The 26,436-nt window shown below is 36.5% G+C and overlaps 1 protein-coding gene across 1 annotated transcript in view; it reads right to left on the reverse strand.

The window, feature by feature from the left end:
- Positions 1-15,874, reverse strand: part of LOC121419833 (hemicentin-1-like) — a 34,688-nt gene extending 18,814 nt beyond the window's left edge. Inside the window, exons 1-6 of the mRNA XM_041614296.1 lie at positions 15,553-15,874; positions 8,698-8,771; positions 7,211-7,561; positions 5,816-5,991; positions 1,110-1,269; positions 44-391 (exon numbers count right to left, since the gene is read on the reverse strand). Of these exons, the coding sequence (XP_041470230.1) occupies positions 44-391; positions 1,110-1,269; positions 5,816-5,991; positions 7,211-7,561; positions 8,698-8,761 (1,099 nt within the window). The 5' untranslated portion in view covers positions 8,762-8,771; positions 15,553-15,874. The remainder of the gene's footprint in view (positions 1-43; positions 392-1,109; positions 1,270-5,815; positions 5,992-7,210; positions 7,562-8,697; positions 8,772-15,552) is intronic.
- Between the last annotated feature and the right edge of the window lie 10,562 nt (positions 15,875-26,436).

Genomic DNA, 26,436 nt, shown 5'->3' on the forward strand with positions numbered 1-26,436 from the left:
ACTCCTAACTATCAATACGTAAAACATGGAAAGGATTCTTTACCATGAACACGTAGAGTAACAGATCTTGAAATCGTGTGGGTCTTCGAGTTGATGCGCAGAGTAGCTTCACATGTCAGTAGACGGTTATGGTGTTGCTCGCTGGAAAGAACCAGTTGGAGGTGAGAATCAGTATCCATCAGACCATCACCTCTGTCAGTTACCCTGGTTACCCCATCAATGGTATCTCCTGGAGATTCGGTAATCCTCCAGGAGATTGTGGCTGCAGGAGAAGCTTGAAGGACCAGGCATTGGAAGGTGATGGTATCACCATCATCTACATCAAGGTTTCCGGTTAAAGTGGTCTCTAGGTTGGTTTCTTTCAAGATCAGCCTCATATCACGAGGTAGAACTACGAACAGATTGAATAACTTTACGTAAGTTATCGCATAGATCAAGAGGTATATACAGCGTTCCCAGAAATCGACACGTCGGAGAAGAGTCAGTAAGCCTATATGAAACCTTCTTTTTATGGAGGATGCACACATTGTGTACAGTTTATCAAATGCAATGGGCAAACATTACCAAGTTTTCTTGAAGTAAAACCTGTGTGCGGTTCATCTGTCAAGAAACTCGAGATTGCCAACTGGGAGCGTGGCTCAAGAACTAGCCCCATTATTGCACCCTTACACATGATAATCTCGAAATTTCATTGAATAGACCTTGCATATGACGTCATAATCTCATAGCGCCATCTCTCAAAGGATAAAGAAATAGGCATAAACGGAGTTGTTAAATGTGCGCCAGTTGCAGATATACGAAGGTATATATTAAAGTCGATGGCTTCAGCCTCTGAGGTAGCGGAGTGCATGACGTCAATGCATAGGGTCTAATAAGAAATAGCGTGATAACTTGAACATTCTGGTAGGTGTTTCATAAAGCTGTTCGTTAGTTAAGAGCGACTTTACGAACGACTTGTGAACCTTTCTTACGCGCGAAACCATCGCCAATGAATATACCACAAGAAAGGATCACCAGTTGCTCTTAAAGTCGCTCTTAACTTCCGACAGCTTAATGAAACACCCAACCGGTTTATTAAAGTGACGGATCTGTAGAAGAACACCACTTACCCATGACTCGCAATGTCACTGTAGATGATATTGGAGATGAAAGAGCAGGATGAGAAGCAGCACAACGTAATTTCTTCTTGTCGTGGGGTGGCATCGGTATGTAACTCACCAGGCGCTGGGTAATCACCATGCGATCATCCGATTCTGAAGGGGTAGTGGACTAAATTGATAATTCTAAAAGATTATTTTCTTTAAAGAGTATGATGTATCGTAGAATGTGTAAAGTATAGTCATGGTTTACTGGCAGTATATACATGCTTGGCAGCCAGTTGCTGAAATATACATGTTTACAAAATATGAGAACATACAAAGATATTTTACAAAGAGTACATGATTAAAAAAAACAATCATTCAATACATAGTACATTAGATTACACAAAGATTTTCATTATGACGGATCTAATTAATGAGTGTGAGTGTAAGTGAAATTATAAATCGCATTCAATCAAATATTGCATAAAAAGACAGAAGAATGTGCACGTAGTACGTTGTTTTCTTTTCCAGCAGGCCTTTATTAGTTTTAAATTTGCAAAGAAACTCATGTGACATGGGTAGGTGGCAAAAAAGGGGAATAGAGAAAAAAATCCCATGCGCAAAATAATCTTCCTTTTTTGTACAAGCGTATTTTGACATTTTTGGCCAAATTGGCCCACAACTAAGTGGTCACTAACAAACCCTTGACTCAGAGGCGGCGGAAAATCAGGCTCGGACAAAGAAAATGGAGGGGCATCTCTTGTATTCCAAACAATAGATGCCCCTTAACTTTCATTGTTTGAGCCTGACGTTCCATCGCCTCTGCCTTGACTGGACTCTTCATGAAATGCTGAGGTGCCCAATGTCCCCTTTGCAATTTTGTTAAACGTTGAATTAGGTGTCTTTTCATTGTTTGAGATATACTATTCAATATATCTCAAACGCACGTGCACCTCTCCCCCTCCCACACACACACAAAAGCAGACAAAAAGTGATTTGGATGTTGTTTGAAGGTTTGCATGGTGGCATGTACAATTGCTGATGTGGTTTACGGTACACCATGTGGAGTGTTATAGAAACAGTGGATAGAAGAAGAGAAGAAGTGGATAGGCGAGAAAGTGGAGATTTGAGAGTGGAGTATTCTTTCCTGAAAGTAGTCCTGAAAAGGACTGTAAACCAGAAGGAATGTTGAGTGAGAACAGCTTGAGTAATAGTCTTCAGGAAGACGGACAGTCAACCTGTCCGAAACGTCGAGTCTCTCTACTACTCATCATCTCTACTCGCCGACTCAAGCCCGCATCTCCTCATCAGCTCTACTACTCAAGCTGTTCTCACTCAACATTCTTTCTGGTTTACAGTCCTTTTCAGGACTATTTTCAAGAAAGAATACTCTACTCTCATGCAAATCTCCACTTTTTCGCCTATCCACTTCTCTTCTTCTATCCACTGTTTCTATAGCACTCCACATGGTGTACCGTAAACCACATCAGCAAAAAGTGATTTGTTTAATTTCTCTATTATTTTTGTAGATTTCGTCATCAAAGATATAAAATCTTATAGTTGCAAAAACCAAAAACCCAAATGGATATGACAAACTCTCCGTCAAAATACTGAAATATATAGCTGTGTTACACATGAGTAATCTTTGAATAATCTTTGAATAATCTTTGTTATCTCTAGTTTGTCCCAAGAGAGACAATACAGACTGTTAAACAATATATAGAGATTGCTTTACAATAGACTTGTATTGGTAGTGGAAATAAACAATAGGCTTAGCTATTTTGTTGACATGTTAATTTCACTGAGAACATTCAAGAGTCTTCCAGAATGTGATTACTCCAGAAAGGAGAAGGTTCTTTTTAAAGGCAATAATAGAAGTATCTATAATAGTTGAAATTTGTATACATAAGGTGACAGTTTCTTCAAGAACATCATCATATCATACCAGATCACTTCATCATATCAGAACAGGACCCAGACTTTAAGTCAGAGCAGAGTTTATTTCCACCTGGAATATTTATCTTCTGTGGAATTATTTACCCGCCATCAATGAACTGTTTGCTGTTATTTTGAGTGAGGAATTCTCAGTTCTCATCGAGATCATCAACCTGTTTAATGAACGCTTTTTAACCCATGGATTGCTGAAACTGACTGTTAATCATCATCAACATCGTCTTCACCTACATTTCAACTCGCTACAGTGACTCTTGTTATTCATCGTGCTTCAACATCAGTTTCACCATCGCCATCATTGTCAATTTTTACTTTTCGCCAGCCAACTTGGACTTTTATTTGGATTATTATCGCAATCCCAAGAGACGTATGATCAATATTTATTTATGTTTTATTTAGGATTGTTAATGTATAATCAATTTCCTGTAATAAAGGAAAAGGAAATTAAAAATTCAACACTCAATATTTACTGTTATTTATTGCAGTATCGTAACAGTATGCAAATATGGATCGATTTTTAGAATAATTCATTCTGCACGATTTTGTAGCTTTTGCAATAAATTCAAATATTTTTTTAGATGCAGATTGCCAAAAAAATATCAGCATAATCAAAGTGTGGAAGGATAACCGAAGACTATATTGACTTTAAACTAGATTCATTAACAAACCGCCTAAGTCCGCCAAGGAAACCAATCATTTTACCAATTTTTGAACACATGTGTTCAAAATGAACATTCCATTTAAGTTCCGTATCTATCAACACTCCAAGATATTACGAAGTGCAATTACTACGGTTAACCACTCTCTACTATTAGATAAATTACATCAATATGGTTTCTCACCAAATGTTTTCAAATGGTTTGATTCATACTTGAAAAACCGCCAACAATATGTATCATGTGGAGCGTTGTGGCCAAGTGGATTAGTCTTCTGACTTTGAAACAGAGGGTCGTGGGTTCGAATCCCAGCCATGGCGTAATTTCCTTCAGCAAGAAATTTATCCACATTGTGCTGCACTCGACCCAGGTGGGGTGAATGGGTACCGGTAGGAAGTAATTCCTTAAAAAGCTGTGTGCGCTATGAACGCCTAGCTTAACCGGGTAATATAGGAGCGCCTTGAGCACCTAACATCCTATATTACATTATTATTATTATCATTATCATTAGAAAAAGAAAAATCTACCCTAAGAAACATTACAATGGGTGTGCCACAGGGTCCGATCTTAGCCCCGATACTTTTCACTTTATTCATTAACGATCTCCCTAACGCTAAACCAAATGGCACCGTAGATGTGCATCCTGACGATTCTACTATTTCTGTTTGGGGAATCGAAGCAAGAGGTGGAGCTCAAACTGTCAAAAGCTCTAAGGCATTTGGACTCTTGGCTCAACAAAAACAAGTTGATTTTGAATAGAGACAAGACCAAAACGATGCTACTAGGATCAAAACAAAAGTTAAGATCACTAGACAGCAATACGTTATCGATAGTGTTAAATGGATGTCAATTGGAATGTGTAATAACATACAAATGTTTAGGAGTTAAAATAGATAACAATCTCGACTTAACATAAACATGTTGAGAGTATAGTTTTAATTGTGAAACAAAAACTAGGAACTATTTGTCGCTGTAAACAGTATTTTGATAAAGCACAATTGAATAAGCTGTATTGGGCTTTTGTAATGCATCATATAATGTACTGATGTACCGTCTGGTCGGGAAGATCTGAAATTAATCACAGTAAGTTAGAGAGATTACATAAGAGGATAGCATACATGGTGTATAATTTCTCTTGGAAACTCCATCTGAACAAATTTTTAAAGTATTATCCTGGCCAAAAATACGCAATGTCTTTTGTAGACCATCTTGCTTAATATGGTTCATAAATTTTTAACGAAGCTTCTCCTCAGGTGCTTTGTGATAAGTTTATTTTTATTGAAGAAGTATCCTTTCGAACAGTAGGAAGCACAAATAAGATGATAATCGAGGTGCCATATGCTCGAACAACCTTTCTACCAAAATTCATTTTTTGCCAGAGGCCCATTTCATTAGAATGAATTACCCGAACACCTCCGATTCATAAAATACATTAAACAGTTTAAACGGGAAATGGCAAAATGGGAAAAAACATTTGATATGTAGTAGGGACTGATGGTGGAATCTATTCTTTCTCATCATTTTGTACATATCTAATCTCGTTCATTTTTTATTGTGTATATATAATTTTGGTGTACTTTTAGTACACTATCATATTTCATTTATTTTGTTATTTTCCATAGTTAATTCTGATTATTTCATTACTTGATTTTGAATATGTCTCCATGTTTGATAATTGTGTTTGTTTACGAAGGGCCCCAACGAAAACCAGTTTGTTGCTGATTGGGCTACCCTTCTTTGAAATAAATAAATGCTAAATAACAAATGAATAAAAAATGAATAAAGAAATAAACAAATGAATAAATAAGTAATAAATAAATTAATAAACAAACACCCTCACTAGCCAAAGGTCACACCAACGAACCCACGCACACTCTTTAACTATGACACTAACGTTGTAAAATATGAACATTTTGAATGTGTAAAGGCGACACACACTGGGAGCCACTGTGAGACACTGTCTTTTCTATCAGGTAAGTTTGCGACCACCCCCCCCCCCCACACACACACACAAAAAAAAACCAAGCACTAGTGATGACTTTTTTACTTTAAATCTCGCGTTTATCATTACACGGCAAAGTGGTTATCGAACCTATGGAAAATACTTAATTACTCAAAACTCACCTGATCAAATTCATGAAGTTGGAGGTCAAAGTTCGCATCTACCTTAGACCACGTGATACTCGCACTAGGTTTGCTTGACCCGGAAGCACATGTAATTGAATGGGATTGACCACTAACGACGACCACTTCACTGTTGCTGGGCCCGTTGCTCTCAATGGTTACATGAGACGGTGGAGCTGTTTAATTAATGATTGACATTGACAAAGGATTATGCAATTAAAGTGAGTCATACATGTAAATGTCACCATTGGGAAGCCATAGATTCTTCCACTGGGACCCCTCCTCTATTTCTCCATTTTACCAATATCACAATATGTATATCGAAAAAGGGAATCATTAAAAATAAATTTTGATAAAAATTTAAAGGCCTATTCAATGCCTCCAAAGAATACTTCCTTATGAAACAAGTTATAGAATTAATATCATTAAAGGGGAAGTTCACCCTGAACAAATCTTTGTTGTAAAAATAGCAGAAAAAATAGTAAAAAATATTGGTGAAGGTTTGAGGAAAATCCGTTAAAGAGTAAGAAAGTTATTAGAGTTCAAAATTTTGGATTTGTGACGTCATAAACGAGCAGCTGCCCCATGTGTTATATAATATAAAATGTATGAATTTCAAATTTTGTATGGTTCCTGATGACTTAATTTTGTTTTCTTTTCATGATCGGGTGTGAAATGATTTGTCTTTTGATACACAAAAAATACAGTGAAAACCATTTTCAATTTTCTGAGAAAATGACATTTCATTGATTTTTTTACCATTCGCTACGTAGGAATGCTGCTCGCATATGACGTCACAAATCAAATAATTGAAATTCTAATAACTTTTTAATTATTTTTTGAATTTTTCTCAAACCTTCGGCAATATTTTTTATTATTTTTTCTGCTATTTTTACAATAAACTTTTTGTCAGGGTGAACTTCCCCTTTAAGTCAGAAAAATAGAATTCATTCAACTCGAGGGATTAGCGTTATTGACATGAATGACTTTACAAGTAACGTTAGGCCTGTCGTATTGATATGTGTCCTTTGACGCGGGTCTTTGACAACAACCTCCTCTACTATCCCTAAGAATGTCAATTCATCATTATAGAGCTCTCATCTATATTTCATTCCCAATAAGAATCTTTTAAAAGTCATGTCGGACAACAAAGCATTCCTGTTTTCATCATGTTATCTTGACCATCTTCGATAGCATCATGGGCCCGTAACACAAAGCTTGGCGACGAATAGCAAACATTGGTTCATTTCCGGCACTTTGAACCAAATGCGCATGAAACATAGATGTTGATTGGTCTATCGATTTAGCGGATGATCGCTAATCCTTGTGTTACGGACCCCATGTCATAATCATCGTCATGATCATCTTCCATTTATTGTACATTCTATATCTCACCAAGAACAATTAGCTCAAAATCTTCTGCTACGCCGCTCCCGCTTTCTGTGATTACACCACATGTATACGTCATCTCGTCATCAAAACCCACATTCAAAATCTTTAAGACGCCATTCGATGCTCCATCAAACCACATTTGATACCGTTGAGGGCGGTAATTATTTGTGATACTAGAGTTCGATGTACCACTGATAAAATTTCTTCTGTTGTCCGAGTTCCAGTAGACGAGCCCTGATTGGGTGGACGAAGACGTCTCTCGGTAGTGGCATCTTAAAATGGCGTTCCTTCCAAGAATAGCCAGTCCAGTTTGTTTTATCGCTACTTCAATGGCAAAGGCATACACAGTCATTCCTTCAAACAAGAGCACCAAATAGGTTTCTTAAGAGGAGTGTTGTAAAAAAAAAGGTATTTACGATAAAATGCAGATTTATGATGCAAATTAACAACTATTAATATGTCGATTCTTACTGGATTTTTATTTGTTTTTAACTGGATTTTTAACGCATTTTTAAAACAGCAGACAAGCAGTGGGGGATTTCAAGTAGAGTGTTGGCCTTGGTGTTGGTATTGGTGTTGACATTTGGATTGCTCCCCTTAGCTCCAAAACTTATGCAGAGTTTGTAACACTGATCCAGGTCACATTATTGACATCTCAACAACTAGTGAGTGACTTTTCGAGACATCTTCATTTATGTTTGATGTTACAATCGTGTAAGAATTGACCTAACACCAACACCTAAAGGTCGACACTGAACTTGAAATCACCCAGTGTCGTCCCAATTTGCAATTAATTGCCCGACTTACGAATGATTTTTTTTTTATAACCAAAATTTGCTAGCAAGGGGTTTGTGATTGTACCCTTTTTAACGCATATTATTTAACCAAATCAAGTCATTACACTAATGAGAGTGTCGAGCTGGGGTAGGACCACGGGGAGGCTGGGGGCAGGGAACAACCGCCCCGCCCCCTACCCCATCCATACCTAAAAATGATTAGGTAGTGTGAAAAGAAAGAGGAGAAAAGTAGAGAGAGAAGGAAGGAAGGAAGGAAGAACGGAGAGTATACAATGAGCTATCTGGGTCGTATCACTGTTTAACTCATTATCTATTTACAACTACTGATTGCTTTCATGGCTTCATGTACTAATGGTTGATATATCTATATATGTGCCTAATCACCTATCGAAGTTTTATATGTGTGTATATTACCTCATTTACTTCATGGAGGTAGGGTTAGGGTGAATACTGATCCCTTTGTAATGTGATTGCAATTAATTGCAGTTCGTGATTTGTTTCATGAATGATTTGGTGTGTTATTGCGTGCGAGTTCAATTTTATATTTACAAATTTACTGGATAAGGAATAAATTCCATAGGCCTATTCATTTGATTAGCTTTACTTTTTATTTCACGTCTTTATCATATTGGTGGTTACAATCGTTACAATGAAATGGCAATGTCTAGGAAGGAACAGAGAATTAACTCTTACCACATAATATTAAGATCACTGACTGCGCATGTCGAGGAAAGAAAGCCTGAAAGAACATCGCCATTGCGTTTAGTCTGGAAAGGAAATCAGTGGAAAACACGAACAATTTCCAAGTAAGAAATGCTTCTTGGCATGCTTGATGATAATAATGTATATAAATCAATCACACATTTGTAGTTGTAGTAATAGTAGTCGTAGTAGTAGTAGTAGTAGTAGGAGTAAAATTAGTAGTAGTAGTCGTCGTCGAAGTAGTAGTAGTAGTAGTAGTAGTAGTAGTAGTAGTAGTAGTAGAGGTAGTAGTCGCAGTAGTAGTAGTAGTAGTAGTAGTAGTAGTAGTAGTAGTAGTAGTAGTAGTAGTAGTAGTAGTAGTAGTAGTAGTCGTCGTCGTCGTAGTAGTAGTAGTAGTAGTAGTAGTAGTAGTAGTAGTAGTAGTAGTAGTAGTAGTAGTAGTAGTAGTAGTAGTAGAAATTCGGTCATGTGTGACACAACTGGTACAAATATGATATCAATGGAAAGCTGACGTGTTTGTTTTTCATATCAAACCAACACAATGTTATAGAATAAAGTGGTCTTTGAATATCGGCTCCCTAGATTTGGATTACCCTTTTTTCTGACTAAAACGCACTCAATAGCAATGTGTCTACTAAGATTGGGCGCCTTTTACTTTGTACACTTTATTCATGACACGGCCCCAATGCAAATCAGACTCTGTATCTGTTTGGGTTTATTACCGTGTGAAAATAATATTTATCTATCTATCTAGTAGCGGCAACGGTTGGAGACTTGTAGCAAAGGTTTTGATAGAAGAAAATAGGGAAAAGTTTGTGTAATATATTTTTACCAAAAACAACAGTTTTTTTTTCTTTTCTATTTTTACAAAGTATTTCAGCTGTACCCGATGTTTGTCCATAGAAATCAACATAAAAAGATCACCAATCAAAGAAAGAAAGATTAAGAAATTGAGTTATATATATATATATATATATATATATATATATATATGTTACGTACACTATTGATTCATAAGAGCATTCAAATAATTAGCCTGGTTATGGATACAATCAAGGAAAGCTGGGGGAGAAAGATAAAACCAGAAATGATAAAGACCGAAGAAAACTGATTTTTTATTACAGATTTGATTCAACATTTAATAAATAACAAATTTAGAATTACAAATCACACAACACTGCCTATGCAGAATCTACCTGTTGAATATAAATAAATGCAAAGAACGAAATAAATTAATCACTCCATGGAATACAGTAACTTCATTTACAATCGAAGAAACAGTAACATTATACTTAAACAGATTTCTTCATATAAGATAAATGAAATAATAAATATTTTGTACAAGAATATGATTCGTAAAATTGTGTGTTTACATAAGCATCATAAACAAAATACTTTTCTAATTAATTACCTGACGCTATCTGTTAAATTGAAGCTGAACTCCTCCTCGTCTGACTCAAATTAAGAATCAATTAAAGGTGGACATCTTGAATACAAAATGAGAAATGACATCAAAGTAATTCTTTAAATGAGTGTCAAAATAGATATATGATTACGCAACAATCATACTCTGACGTCATAATAGATATACGATAATGTAACCATATAAGGATAACAATTGTCATGACGTAATAATACATTCATTGTTTTCCTTCATTAAATCATAAACAAGTGGAATGCCTCTGGCCGTCTCACCTGCATCACGCGGTTCAATATAGCAGCAGTGCTGACTTTGAATCCTACTCTAACTCGCACAAGATGTTCAGTGATACATGGTTAATCTTATGTCCACTTTTTATGAACTAGACCAATAAAATTACAGAGATGTGATGGTTATTCAACAAAAAACCCCAACATGGCCAAAGTTCATTGACCTTACATGACCTTTGACCTTGATCATGTGACCTGAAACTCGAACAGGATGTTCAGTGATACTTGATTACTCTTATGTACAAGTTTCATGAATCAGATCCATAAACTTTTAAAGTTATGATGGTAATTCAACAGATACACCCAATTCGGCCAAAGTTCATTGACCTTTGACCTTGGTCATGTGACCTGAAACGCGCACAGGATGTTCAGTGATACTTGATTACTCTAATGTCCAAGTTTAATGAACTAGACCAATAAACTTTCAAAGTTATGATGGTAATTCAACGGATACCCCCGATTCGACCAAAGTTCATTGACCCTAAATGACCTTTGACCTTAATCATGAGACCTGAAACTTGCACAAAATGTTCAGTGATGCTTGATTACTATTATGTCCAAGTTTCATGAATCAGATCCATAAACTTTCAAAGTTAAGATGGGAATTCAACAGATATCCCCAATTCGGCCAAAGTTCATTGACCCTAAATGACCTTTGACCTTAGTCATGTAACGTGAAACTCAGGCAGGATGTTCAGTGATACTTGATTTATCTTATGTCCAAGTTTCATGAACTAGGTCCATATATTTTTAAGTTAAGATGACATTTCAAAAACTTAAACTCAGGTTAAGATTTCGATGTTGAATCCTCCAACATGGTCTAAGTTCATTGACCCTAAATGACCTTTGACCTTGGTCATGTGACATGAAACTCTAATAGGATGTTTAGTAATACTTGATTAACCTTATGGCCAAGTTTTATTAACTAAGTCCATATACTTTCTAAGTTATGACATCATTTCCAAAACTTAACCTCAGGTTAAGATTTGATGTTGACGCCGCCGCCGCCGTCGCCGCCGTCGGAAAAGCGTCGCCTATAGTCTCACTTTGCTTCGCAGGTGAGACAAAAACGCTTAATTATATTATACGCGCTGCAAAACTTGTGTGCGCTTTGAACAGAAAACAATGGCTGCGCGAATGTATCAACCTGCAATGTTTATGTTAACAAGCCAGCCGTAACGGTAATAAATCAAATGAAAAGAGATAATTAACTGACACATATTCAATAATTTCGATACAGAGTATTTACAAGATAAGAATATGAAATAGATCATCTTAAAGCAAAAATGATGTACATTCATAATATGAATTTCCACTAAACGACAATAGATATGAATAGATACAAGAGTAAAATATTGAACATACTCATAATATTTCAAAGTGCTCAGAATGACATTTCGTCACTGAATACCACCGTGACGTAGTATTACTATTAGAACAGAGAAAATATTCACTAAAACTTGCTCCTCGAAATTCACAAAATTGGTCAGACATGTCATTCCAATTTACAATCATTAAACAATTACCACACAATGTAATCACCAATAATAATACTCGATCTTCACAAATATATCGACTTACCAATTAATAGAACAATCGCCAAAAATCGACAAAATTGCAGGAGAAACAAATGTCGTCTGTCACTGACTTTTCATGGAATTCGAGCTGACGTCATACAGGTTGTGCGCAGGCGCAGTTGATTTGATAAAAAAAGGAATATTCCAGTCGTGCGGGGGGGTGAGGGTGTAAACAAATTATCGTGGCAACAGAAAAGTAATACATATTTATATACGAGATAAATGCATATGGTAATAAACCAAAAGTAGTAATAAAAGACGAAATCATTATGATAAACTTCAAGATGAACTTTCTCATTATTAAGTTAATGATAATGATGGTAATGATAATAGATAAATTCTTAATCATAACATATACATATATATATATATATATATATATATAAACGTGTAGAGTTATACATATACAACAGCTTTTGGCAACTCTTTTTATTTAAATATAGTAAAGAAATGGATGAAGAGAACAATGGTAGGCGTAGCTTAAATCAAGGTTCCCCGGAGCTATCTACCCTTTGGAAAAATTGGTGATGTCGAAAAAATGTCTCTGCCGGGAATCGAACCCGGGCCCCCAGCTTTGTACGCATATGGATTTTACCCAAACACTTAAGCGTCAACTTCTTCAAACACACCGCGCGCCGCCGTGAAAAGCCGCGAAAATGTGCCATTTCCCCCCCCCCCCCCTTTTCAACCATATATTTTGATCCGATTGGCCTAGTTCATCACAGGAAAAAGCATTAGAATATTTAACTCTTCTTCGTTATGGTGATGTAAAATCACGATTTTTTTGTTGTGCCATCGCACCGTCATTTTTTGTTTATTTTCCATCAATTTGGTCAAAATTTCTGTGGTATTGAACTTTTTGACTGAACGCTTCCGGCTAGATCTGGCGGTTTCTTGCCGGGAGTGGGCTATTTTTTACCACCGGAAAAAGATTTAAGTGATTCAGCACATTCTGAACTATTTGATATTTAAATGATTCTGATTGGATGAAAAAAAACCGTCAAAAGATTGAACAAATTGGAGCCTCCGTCTGATTTGGGGAACTTTGCTACATTTTGCGCATAATATTTCTCCACAAGGGAGGGGAAGAGAAACCCGACACCGGGTATCGATGAGATTGAATGAGAAAAAGATGAAGAAGAGAGGCGACATTTGTACTAATCTTCAGTAAATAATCACGTAGGCAGAGAGCGATGAGACAGCTAATGAATTGCATCTCACATTCCTTGACAAGAAAATGACAAGAAACAATGCCTGCTGAAAATAAACAGTCTCAATAAATCGCCGTACGTGTCCCTCCCACCATGCCCACCTCCGTGTCACCCTTGCTCTAAATAGAACGGTCGCGAACCTAGCGTGATCCAATCCGATCCAATCAGATTCAACCGCGCAGCTGAGCGGACATTGTACGCTTAGTCGGTTCTGTGTGTGTGCGCACAGCTGACCCGGGCTGATTAAAGCTTCAAATTAGGTGAAAGAAATCGGGGGTCACAAATTCAACCACCAGACCACAGAGACGGGTTAGGGACGAGGGCGAACCCAATCCGATTGACCGTCAGATAGACAGATTTTCGACACTGCAATTATAAGTTCCTTTGTCGGGTGAAGGTGGGTTTAGAACCCGGGGGGGGGGGGCCACTTCCATTCACGAGTGGATACCATGCGCGACCATGGGGTCTCGAAAAGCACCCTAAACACGTAATTTCCATATTCTGAAAATGCACCCCTTAACAAGTATTGGCGTGTGAAACCCTACCCTTAACAAGTATTGGAAACAAAACGATACTCTTGGCAAATATTCCCTGAAATGAACCCCTAAACAAGTACAGGAATGTTTTATTGTCACGGGTCCTTCGGTCGTCGGCTTTACCTTTTTTGGTTTAGTACGACCCCATCTTCTACACCTCGCGCAAATCGGACTCTAAACACGTAGTGTTGGGGCAAAAAGGACATCCTTTATAAAACATTTAATTTTGTTTATCATCCCCGCAAATTCGACCCTAAACACGTAATTTTCCTAGCGAAATAGATATCCTTTTTTCATTATTTTTGTGTTTTTGACACCCTTATCACGTTACGTACGTAACGTGCCCTATCGTGAAAAAGACATCCTTTTTACGTGTTTTTTGGTCGCGCATGGTATCCACTCGTCAATGTAAGTGGCCCCCCGGGGTTTAGAACAATGACAAGCCGCCATGCCTCAGCTGGATCAAAGCTATTGCTTCGATACAGTACACGTATGGGAGAAGAAATACAAACGTGTAAAGTTAGACATGTACAACAGCTTTTGAAAACTCTTTTTATTTAAATATTGTAAGAAAATGGATGAAGAGAACAATGGTAGGCGTAGCTTAAATCAAGGTTCCCCAGAGCTATCTACCCTTTGGAAAAATTGGTGATGCCGAAAAAATGTCTCTGCCGGGAATCGAACCCGGGCCCCCAGCTTTGAACGCCGGTGCCTTAACCACTAGACCACAGAGACGGGTTAGTGACTAGGGCGAACCCAATCCGATTGACCGTCAGATAGACAGATTTTCGACACTCTACCAATTATAATTTCCTTTGTCGGGTGAAGGTGGGTTTAGAACAATGACAAGCCGCCATGCCTCAGCTGGATCAAAGCTATTGCTTCGATACAGTACGCGTATGGGAGAAGAAATACAAACGTGTAAAGTTATACATGTATAACAGCTTTTGGCAACTCTTTATTTTGGCAAATCTGTCTTTCTGACGGTCAATCGGATTGGGTTCGCCCTAGTCACTTACCCGTCTCTGTGGTCTAGTGGTTAATGCACCGGCGTTCAAAGCTGGGGGCCCGTGTTCGATTCCCGGCAGAGACATTTTTTCGGCATTACCAATTTTTCCAAAGGGTAGATAGCTCTGGGGAACCTTGATTTAAGCTACGCCTACCATTGTTCTCTTCATCAATATCTTTACAATATTAAATAAAAAGAGTTGCCAAAAAGCTGGTGTACAGTATAACTTTACACGTTTGTATTTCTTCTCCCATACGCGTACTGTATCGAAGCAATAGCTTTGATCCAGTTGAGGCATGGCGGCTTGTCATTGTTCTAAACCCACCTTCACCCGACAAAGGAAATTGTAATTGGTATAGTGTCGAAAATCTGTCTATCTGACGGTCAATCGGATTGGGTTCGCCCTAGTCACTAACCCGTCTCTGTGGTCTAGTGGTTAAGGCACCGGCCTTCAAAGCTGGGGGCCCAGGTTCGATTCGTTTGTACCCCTACTATTGTTCTCTTCATCCATTTCTTAACAATATATACATATATATGTAGTATGATCTGGACTTAAGAGGTTGGATGACTAAAACGTTCAACAATTTAATGGAATAATTTCCTAGATGGGTTATATATATATACGTTTACCCGTTGAATATGGAATTATTTTCTTCCAATAGGCTTTGCATAGGGAACACTAGGTTACTGGTGAATCATAAACTTTAACATGAAATTTAATATACCGCAATGCTTTAAGTAACTGGAAACAATAACAAAATGCAAATAGTTATTACAGACGAAGATAATGTTCTTATACTCACCGGAGTTCCGTTTAATCTTTGGAGATGCTTTTCAAGAGAATTTGTGCTTGTAAAAATCCTTTTCGTAATCAAAAAGCGGAAGCAGATTAGCTTGTGTCATAATTATCCACACTGTGTTACAAAATACATGACCACTTGATTTTCTGTTATAAGATTGCAATGGATATTTTCCCCGTAAAGCAGGAAAGATACGTGACAACGGGGGCACTTTTTCGAAAAAGGGTTCTCACAATGTGTCCCAGATTTTCATCCTTGCTAGTTCATCAATCACGGCAATGGTGCCCAAGCAGAGTAGATGGACGTGTCTATCGCCCGAGGATCAGGCGAGTGCTCTTAAAATAATGATTTTTTAACGGAGCGGCCACACTCCCCGACCCCCAATTTCTCCTCCCGAGTATAAAGTACTTGTTACTTTCTAGACATCTTCGATTACTTATTAATCTTTTGTTTGCAGTCCAGAAGAACAGAAAGGATCGATACAGAAAGAATTGCCACTTGAGAGACGAAAGTGCAGGGATCTTCTATCGGCTCTTTCGAAAGTAATTTCTTTGCCATCCTAGTATATATTACACATGATATTGTATGAGTTGTACAAATTTGTCGTTATGGTAGTAAGGCCTATGCTTGTAATGAACAAAACTTTTGATGGGGAAACAAGGTGAAGGTTCTCGGACCAAGGAGATATGTGATATCTCCTTGCTCGGACTGTGTTCACATAGAGTGAGTGTGTGATCTTTAAAGTGCTATGTCTGGATTGCGAGACACCGACGTACAGATGGGGGGGGGGTGGGTTGAAAACATGGATCCCAAAATATTCTAAACCGAAATTGAGAAAAAGCAATAAAAAGAAGGAACAGCAAAGAAATATACCTTTATCTGACAGTATGTAAAAAATATAAGAACAAAAATGATTTTTTTATTATTATTAAAAAGGTAACAGAAAAATTGTTAACTCGTACTTCAAGTTGTCTACTTGATATAGGCCTACTATATATATATATCTATTCCGGATTAGATAGATTAGTTCAATGGAAAAACATATTTGTCTTCCTCTTTGTTTCTTTTTCTCCCAAGCCCCCATCGGTATGCCCCTCCTCCTCTTTAGACTTCCTCCTTCTATCTCTACAGGTCTCACAGGCCTAATTCATTCCCCACAGACTCATGTGTTAAATTGGCACTTTAAAAAAATGATAAGAAATAAGGATGAAATTCGGGGGTCGAATGTTTACTATCAGTGGATAGGATATATATCTGGCAATCCATATCTGACCAGAAAAGGGTCCCTCGACCGGCTCATTTTAAAAATAAATTGGCGTGTTTGAAGAAATCGTCGGGGGGGAGCAGATTCATCACCTCGAACGGCAAAATAATCCTAATCCTTCCGCCAGTCAAAATATACTCCAAAATTGGTGATATTTCTTCCCAATTTGGGAAAAGGAATTTCAGTAATTACCAAAAATAGAATCAGTGTTAGATGGACAATCATATGCATACATTTTGTCAATCAGCCATATCAAAATAAAAAAAATAACAATGGGTTGGCTCGAATGAATATCTATGGCCTGCCACTAGTGATTAGGCCCGTGAAACTTTCTTCCGCTTCGTCTCTATTTTCCTTTTCATCCTATTTCTCTTTATCTTCCCATCCTCCTACTTTTTCTCTTCTTCCTCCTCTTCTTCTTTCCTCACCCTCTTTCTCTTTCCCTTCCTCATATTCTTCATCCTCATATTCTTCATCCTTTTTATCCTCTCCACCCCCTCTTTCTCTTCTTGTTTTCATTTTCTTTTCTCTTCTTTCCCTTTTACTTTCCTTCTCAATTTTATATTCCCCTCCCTCTACTCCATCCTCCCTTGCCCTCCTACCCATCCCCCTCTTCTTCGCCCATCTTCTCTTTGAAATTGAATTGAATTTATTACCAAATATCACGGTCAGGTACAATAACAAGAAATAGTATATCACATATAAACAAAACATTTGGTAATTGGAGGTAACATAATAGCAAGATGCTAATCGAGGTTAGCCCCAAATAATGTCATTATCATAGTTTAAACAAACAGTATTCCTCCTCTTCTTCTTCCCCTGTAATTATTTCTCTTTCCATTTCTCATATTATTTATCCTCTTGTTTGTTATCCTTTTTTATCTTTCCCTCCCACCCCATCTTTCTCTTGTTTTCCCTTTCTTTTCTCTTCTTCCCTATTATTTTCCTTTTCTGTTTTATATCCTCTTCCTCTACCCCATCCTCCCTCGCCCTCCTCCCCCCCCCCCCCTACTCATCCCCCTCTTCTTCACCCATCTTCTCTTTAGTCCAGTCAATCTAGCCAGAATAGGGGGGTGACCCGCCACTAATTGCAACACTTGATTTTCCACTGAAATGCTTTCCAGGAAGGTCCCCTTAACAACATACTAAAAGTCCCGAAAAAACCAAGCAGTGGAAATTTATGAAATTTGCATATTATGCAAATTAGCTATAAAAAGTGAGAAAAATAAGGAAAATAGTCCAAAGTTTACAAATTAAGTGTCCAAAACATTTTAATTTGAGCGAAAAGTAATGACAAATAACGGTATTCAATGATTTTATTCAAAAGCGCCAATAAATCTACCTAATTTGCATATTATGAAAATAAGCATCATTACATTGAAAAAATGTCAAGATATTGTGATTGTTCTCATATAGACTGCTTGAAAACATTTATGTAGACATTTATAAGCTACTATCACTAAGCATGAGAATTCATCCCAATGCCTGAAAATTAATTTGCATATTATGCAAATTAGCCATTAAAAAGAGAAAATAAGCCAAAGATTATAAATTAAATGTCAAAAGCAAGTTATTTGAACAAAATTTCATGATGAATATATAAGTACAATGTTTTTATTCTAAAAAGCTAGCAAATCTGCCTCATTTGCATATTATGCAAATAAGTATCCATATATGGAAAATGTCAAGAAATTTTGATTTTCTCACATTGACTGTTGTTCAAATCAATATGCTGCTATCACTAAGCATGCATATTGAATTTTATCCTAATATAATTTGTATTTAAGGGAAAATACTGGAAATGTGTTCTTCACGTCCTAAACCCATGTTGTTAGTCTGACAAGATGATGGGATTGGCAAGAACAAAGCACAGTATTTGAAATTGGTGAGTAGTTTGTTAGAGCTGACAACCCTTTCTTATATGGATGGGAACGACAGAAGGGAGGCCAAGAAAAGCAAACTTATGGCAGGTGAGATCTGATGAGTAGTCTCATTAAGAAGTGTAGCAGAGATTCCATCTGGCCTAGTAGCTTCATGCAGGTTGTTTTCTTTAACAATTTCTTCAGTAGTTTGGCTACACCCGCTTGACTAAAAATATGTTTTCTGGCCATGTCTGGGTCAGAACAGGGTTCCAGGAATTGCAGAGCAGCGTCATCATCATCATGATCAGTGGTAAATACTAACACTAAAAATCTGTTGTCTTCCAATGTAGTCATAGCGCATGATATTAAGGGCTTCCAACATGTTAGTTGTTACAGCCTGGATCATTGCCAATCCGGTCAACAAATTGTGTATTATAGGCTTGTCTACAAACCATTCTATGGTCCTCTTTAATGCATTGTAGCAATTCTGAGCTTCACCTTACTGATGCTTTAGGAGCTCAACATGCGCAAGCCTTCCTATAAAACTTTTCTTCCGACACAACTTATGTCCAGTGTCTCATTGAGGCAACTTGTGTCGGAAGAAGACATGGGTAATGGTTTGATTCTTGTCAAAGTCCTCTTGATTGACATTTAATCTTCTATGCTCGACTTATCGGATTTCAGTACAGAGTTGTATGATTGTCCAAAGTACAACTGCATGACACTGTGAAAGTCAGCATTCCTCCAGACGAACATCCTTAGTGGTACCATAATTTCTGAAAGGTTTATTCCTCTGTATACCCTCACAGTATACCAATGAGTAACACAAAGTGGCTAACAAATCCTGGAATGGGTACACACTGTTTCATCAATGAAGGATGGTATTTGATGGTGATGTTAAGGGTGTTCCATTATGATGTGTCCTCTTGTTGGAAAGGCAATAATCTGGCTTAGTCCTTCATCTGTTAACGTCTACTTGGTTGTTCATTGTCTCACTGAGGAATTTCCATTTGCCATAAATATCAGGAAATTGATATCATTTGCATACGATTTGCTTAGAAACTATAGCTACAATATTTGGAGATAGTTGCCACCCTTAGGAGATACATCAAAGAGGAAAGAACAGAAAATAGATGCTTCATCCTGAAGCAGCACTGGATCCAGCAAGAACGTCTAATCTGGGAAAGATGTCTAAGCCTTTATCATGACTTTATGAATGGCTTTCATGTCGCTCGTATGGGCAAATGCTCATTGGTACTCTTTTAAACCATGCCCAGAGATCTCGTGATCCAAGCAAGTACTCATATTCACCACCAAGACAAGTGGTGTGCTACAAGGACCAAATATTCGAAGCTAACGAACTTTTATTTGTACTGGGTGTGACATCTTGTGCTGATCACTTGACAATCAAGGAGCATGCTAGCGTGGACTATACTAGCAAGAAACGTAAAGACTCTACCAAGTCAAGGAGAGAGAGCAAGACTTGGATGGAAATATGAATCATTCAAACAGTGGGACCTATGTAGAACTGACTTTTCATTGCACAATATGAGTGGGGTATCTGCCACGGTGGTAACTGCTCATGAAAAAAGTCAATATCAACCAAGCAAGAAGTGTAGGGATGGTCATCATGGTTACACATAATCTACGTGGAATTTTAGAGGAAAATATCACAAGTTTCCTTGATTATTTATAACATGCCGGATGCTTATTTGCATAATATGTACATTCCACTTCAGATATTAAGCTGATAATTAATGTACTAGGCATTCTTAGTAATCATATCATATTGATCTAGATCCACAGAGGGGAGACCTTTGAAGGACCTTTCAAAGACCAAAAATTGGCAAGGTCTTATACAGCAGTCTCCAAGATCACTGAAATTTGTCATCTCTGTGGAATGGCTCAGTAAGACCCCTCAAAGAACTAATAAGAACTTTGAAAGGTCATTGAAAGACCACTGAAAGACCATCAATTTTCATGTAAGACCGCTGAAAGACTGTTTTGAACCGTTTCAAAAAGTTTTGGGACTCACGAGGACCACAAAGACCATTGAAAGATCTATCAGGAATCGTGGAAGACATCGGAGATCTTTGAAAGTTCGTTGAAAGACCCTTGAAAGATTAAGCAAGTTTTATGGTCTTACAGCAGTCTTTCAGAGGTCTTGCTCTCTGTGGAATGGGGGTTTAACTGTTTGTGTGAGAAAAATCAAAATTTCTGGGTTGTTTTTTTCATAAAAGGATGTTTATAATTATATATGCAAACGATGTAGATTTATTTACATTTTTTCTTATTTGAAGACTTATTAAATTTGTAAGGATTATCATGAGCTTCTGTTCAATTTATATTGTTTTCCGCACTTGATTTCCAAACTTTGGATTATTTTCCTTATATGTAAATTATTATGGCTAATTTGCATAAAATGCAAATTTTGTGATTTTTCCTATGCTTGTCTATTTAATGACTTTTAATACGGTGTTAACTTCCTGTAAGGCATTGCCATATTCCAATTTCAATAGATAATCTACTTACACTTTCACCTGTGTGTTTTCTTGAATATTTATTACATGTTAGATACTTATTTGCATATGCAAATGACACTACAGACACTAAGCTTAATATAAATGTATTCAACGTCCTTAGTGATAGCAGCATGTTAATTTCAACATTATTGAGATTTTCAAGCAGTCAATGAGAGAAAAATCACAATATCTTGACATTTTTTCCATATAAGGATGCTTATTTGCATATTATGCAAATGAGGTAGATGTTTTTTGCACTTTTGAATAAAAACATTGATTAAAGTTATTTATCATGAATTTTCGCTCAAATAAAATTGTTTTGGACACTTGATTTGTAATTTTTCGACTATTTTCCTTATTTTTCTAACTTTTTATGGCTAATTTGCATAATATGCAAATTTCATAAATTTACACTGCTTGGATTTTTGGGGACTTTTAGTATGTTGTTCATGGGACCTTAGTGGAAAGCATTGCAGTGGAATATCCAGTGTTGCAATTAGTGGTGGGTCAAACCCTATATTGACTGGACTACTTCCTCCTCCTTTTCTTCATCATCTCACTCTTCTTCTGCATCCTGCTTCTCACCCTCGTCTTTTTTTCCCTTCTTCACCTTCTCTTCCTCTTTCCCCTTCGCCCTCATCCTCTCCCGCCTCGTCCTCTACCCGACTACTTCTTCCCCATCTTCATTCCAATGTTCTTTTTCATCCTCATTTTTTCCTCTCTCTTCGTTCTTCTTTTCCTCTTATTTTCCCCTTCTCCTAGTGCTCCCCTCTTTTTTCTCTTCCTCCCCTCGTTTTCTTCTTCTTCTTTTTTCTTCTCCGATTGTTCCGCATCCCCTCCTCATATTCCTGTGTCTTTTCATTGCATAAGTCTGAAATGCGAAATAAAAATTGGTGGCGGTAATGGATGATAGTAAATCCCTCTGGAGAGCTAATCTAGTGTCTCGTCACACTCCCCTTGGAGTGATACTAGGGACCAATCCTTTTGGAGTGAACTGTAAATCCTTTTTAAAGTCCAGGGCACATGCAGTCACTGTAAAAAAAATATTGGGCACAATTTTAACCAGCACGAGGGTAATTATGTATCCAATCAATTTGGGGCAGTATTTTACCCAATGCGGGAAGCATATTGTCCAATACGGTTAACAAATAAGCAGCAATTATTTTAAAATGAGCAAAACTGTCATCACAATGGATAAATAAAAATGCCCCAAAGAAATGCCCTATGTTGGTTGGATACATAATTACCCTCATGAAGCATTTTTACCCAATATTTTTTTTATAGAAAGTAAAGAATTGGTCCCTAGCATCCCTCCAATAGAAACGTGATTAGGGACGATATAGATTAGCTCTTTTGCATTATTTTAGAGAGAAGATAAAATCCTACCATTTTGACAACAAAATAAAAAAAAACATCTAAATCCAAGCATTGTGACATTTACTACAAGTTACTTTATTATTTTTCCGGATATGTAAAATTTGATCAACTGTGTAACATAATATGACACTTCCAAGGATGAATTCAATTATATATCATAAAATGTGTGGTGATATGTTACCAGGTTAAGAACATTCTTCTCTGAATAACATGTGTTGCTTTATACTACTGTTGTCTCAACTTAGACTACTAAAATTGAATATCATCGCTTTGAGACACCTCTTTAATCATGATCTTATTATGAATTTCTTTATTTTACCAGAAACTCCAATCTGCATTCCTTGTATTGTATTGTAAGATATTTTAATCTATAAATTCCGTCCCTTACATTACTAAGGAACTTAAGCCTGAAATGACAATGAAATATCATTGGTAAAATGATTCCCTTGCTCATATGAAAAAGCAAGTCAAATTACATACAAACTAGTTATATACTGTTAGTTGTAATTCATGGATTTTTATCGATTTCATAACTGTTTTTCAATCATTAGAATTAGATTTCATTTCCTGGAAGGGAACGCATGAAATAGGGTCAAAAAAGTTAAAGAATATTAAATTACATAAGTGTCATAATGATTTGTATCTTTCCAAATTTGAGAGAGTAGAATTAAATACAACCATTTCATTATAATACATACACAATACAAACAAAGACAGGTATCTTGAAAACTAGTCCATACACATCATACACAACTAATTATAATCTCATTATCTATATTCAAAGAAAATAATTGCACAAAACTGCATTGAATTGTCACTGAATTACGAGTACTACATTACATATTCACAGTGATTAGGTAAATGCTGCCATACTCCCACTGTCAGGGATGTAAAATAAATCCAGGAGCCTGTGACATAAAACTTACACAGCAAAAACTGTGTACATAGAGGACCACACCAGTTATTTACACCGGTGTTAAATTGGTGGTGTTAGTTTTACACATATAGGTGTTATTACAACACCTATGGTTGTTACATTTACACTCTTTGGTGTTATGTTCAATCTCTAGGGTGTTATTTAACACCTCAGGGTGTGGTCCTCTATTAACACCAATTGGTGTCAGTGTTTACACCCCCGTTTTTTACAGTGTAGCAATTGATAGTTGGGTTGACTTCTCTGATTGATAATACACAACAATCAATGCAATTGATCGTAGAAATAAGCTCCATGATCAATCGCTATGCTACATCATACAGGCCGTATCAGCTGTAAAAAAAAGTCTGCTTTCATAGAGCACTTAATTTATATCAGAACAACTGCTCCAGGTGCTTCAAAAATATCATTACCCAAGTCATTGGACTTTTGACCAGTAAATGTCTAAATTAAGATCCAGGCCTTAAATGTCTCGTGTGAAATCTTGACTGATTTTAATTCAAATCGTTATGATTTAAATCTCAATTTACTACAGATTAATTGGTCACTTTTCACAGCTGATCTGGATTTACTTTCAATCCATGAAATTTTGAGAGTACAGTCACGAGAGGAAGCAAGCGATAAAATGGTAATTCCTTTCACCAAGCAAAATTTACTAGTTCTCAACATACTGATGAGAATGAAGTAGCATGATGTATTGCCCGACATAGCAGGATGTGTGTTCTATTTGGTTATATTACACCAAAAGAGCATAAAAGAATGTGACCTCCCACCCCCAAACCACAAGCAAGTCACCCACAATAAAGATCTTTTTATTGAGTTTGTAAAAAGCACATCCTAAACTTTGAACTGATATACATTGTTGAAGTTGATCAACAATAATTCACACAAGTACTTGGCTGAATGCAAACGAAATTCAGAGAGCTTCAAAGAATAAAGAGAGAAAAAATGTCTTAAGTTCAGGGTTCATTCAACCATGAGATGTGTAGCAGTGTAATATTAACAAAATTTCAAGAATCTGAAAAAGGTATCAAATAACTTTTTTTTTTCCTTTTTTTTAACTTAACTCAAAATTTTGACAGTAAAAAGAAAAAGAATTCTTTCATGTGGCTAAATCTTATCATTTCATTTTTGAAGACCAAAATGACTATTCACTGAGAATCTTCCCTAATCACTGTTGGTGACTTTTTGTTGGCTTTGTGGTGGCTGGTCACATAATATCATACCGATATGTATGACTCAAAATATCTTTATTTATCGCTTGCTTCCTTCTTGCAAACTGTAGAACAGATTACTGTCCTAATATATGAAAAAAAATCTTCAGAAAAAACACCAACAAGGCACTGTTGTCCTTACAATAGGATGTAAAAAACTTTCAGTCCTTTGTACAAGCTTAGAGTATGTCATAGCAAAGAGAATACCATTTACTCTGTTGATGTCCAACCTCTGTGTGAATGTATTAGGGGTGGACTGGATATAATTTGGGGTGATGTTTGAACAGGAAGGTTGACAGAGCTTAATATTTGCAATGGCTTGCAGTTTTTTCCTGATTTCTCTCCCACCACTTTAAATAAAGTAGGGTGAAAACCTCATTAAAATTATGATTTGCCCCCCATTTCTGCAAATTCATCCAACAAGATGACTCACTTAATTGATTATGGCCAATTTTTTTATCAAAAGATAAAGTTTCTGGCCAGCAAGTGGTTTCTTACAATAAATAGTATCATTGTCCTTCTTTAGTCTTTAGCACCTGTGTATGTACACAATGGTTATGTATAAAGCTCTACAGGACACAACAAAAGCCTTTGCACTTTTACTACCAGAATATGATTGTCATATAAGACTACACTTTAAGGGCTAATGTATTCATTGTATATTACACATCATCTAGGTTATTAGTATGAATTATATGCACAAGGTTCCTTTTGAACAGTTATAATATGCCCGAGGTGTAGCTCAAGGCATTTTGTAATGTTTCTAAGGTATTAAGTGTGTGTGGTTATTGTTCTAATGCTGTGCATTATTTGTTTTATAACATAGTGATGTGGATCCTCATTATTTGATAAACATCTTTACCTCAAAACCATGACAGGGCAATAGAACTAGTCGTTAGTACCAGTCATTTAGAAATTTGCATATTAGCTAAAATAAATGACTGGTCATGTGACAGATTCCAGCCAATCACTTGATGAGGATCCATATCTCCATTGTATAATATTAACTAATCCTTGTTCATTCAATTGTTTTATGAATTCTTCAATGACTTAATAAATACACGTACAATGGCAGTTCCATGTAGTATGAAAGCCTACTTTCTATAAAAATCTGGATTTTATATTTCTTTGCAAAGTCATATTTTCATCTTAAATAGATATTCTAGAATACATTTTTTTTCTCTACATGTACATGTATACACAGTTTTATACATGTTAGTCGCAGTAAGTAGTCATGTATAGTAACAAACTTTGTTCTTCAAATCCTTGCTTTGAAATATGAAATAAACAAATCACACATGATAAGTCACAGATAAAATTAGTGGTGCACGATCTAAGAAAAACTAGAGTGCAATTTAAAAGTATTAACAGCTAAGGCATGGTGAAAAAAATATGTACATTCATGATGAGTAAACAATATTTCTTTATCAAATAAAGAAAACTATTTCACATCTAAAACACCAATATGTACTCTATGGTTTTTTGTTTTTGTTGTGTTTTTCATTAACTCTCCTTCTAAAATTTTTCAATATCTTAAATTGATAGGTCTATTCCCAATAAAATCTGATACTACACATACCACAAGCAAATACTTTCATCCAATAGATAGATTATGCAAACAGACAGTGGTAGAATTCTATAAAATTATTATTTTATCTTTACTGATAGTAGATTAATCCATGGGCACCAGAACAGAGGGTTATCTTTTGTGTTG

The sequence above is a fragment of the Lytechinus variegatus genome, chromosome 8, assembly GCF_018143015.1.
Source record: "Lytechinus variegatus isolate NC3 chromosome 8, Lvar_3.0, whole genome shotgun sequence".
Classification (NCBI taxonomy): Eukaryota; Metazoa; Echinodermata; class Echinoidea; order Temnopleuroida; family Toxopneustidae; genus Lytechinus; species Lytechinus variegatus.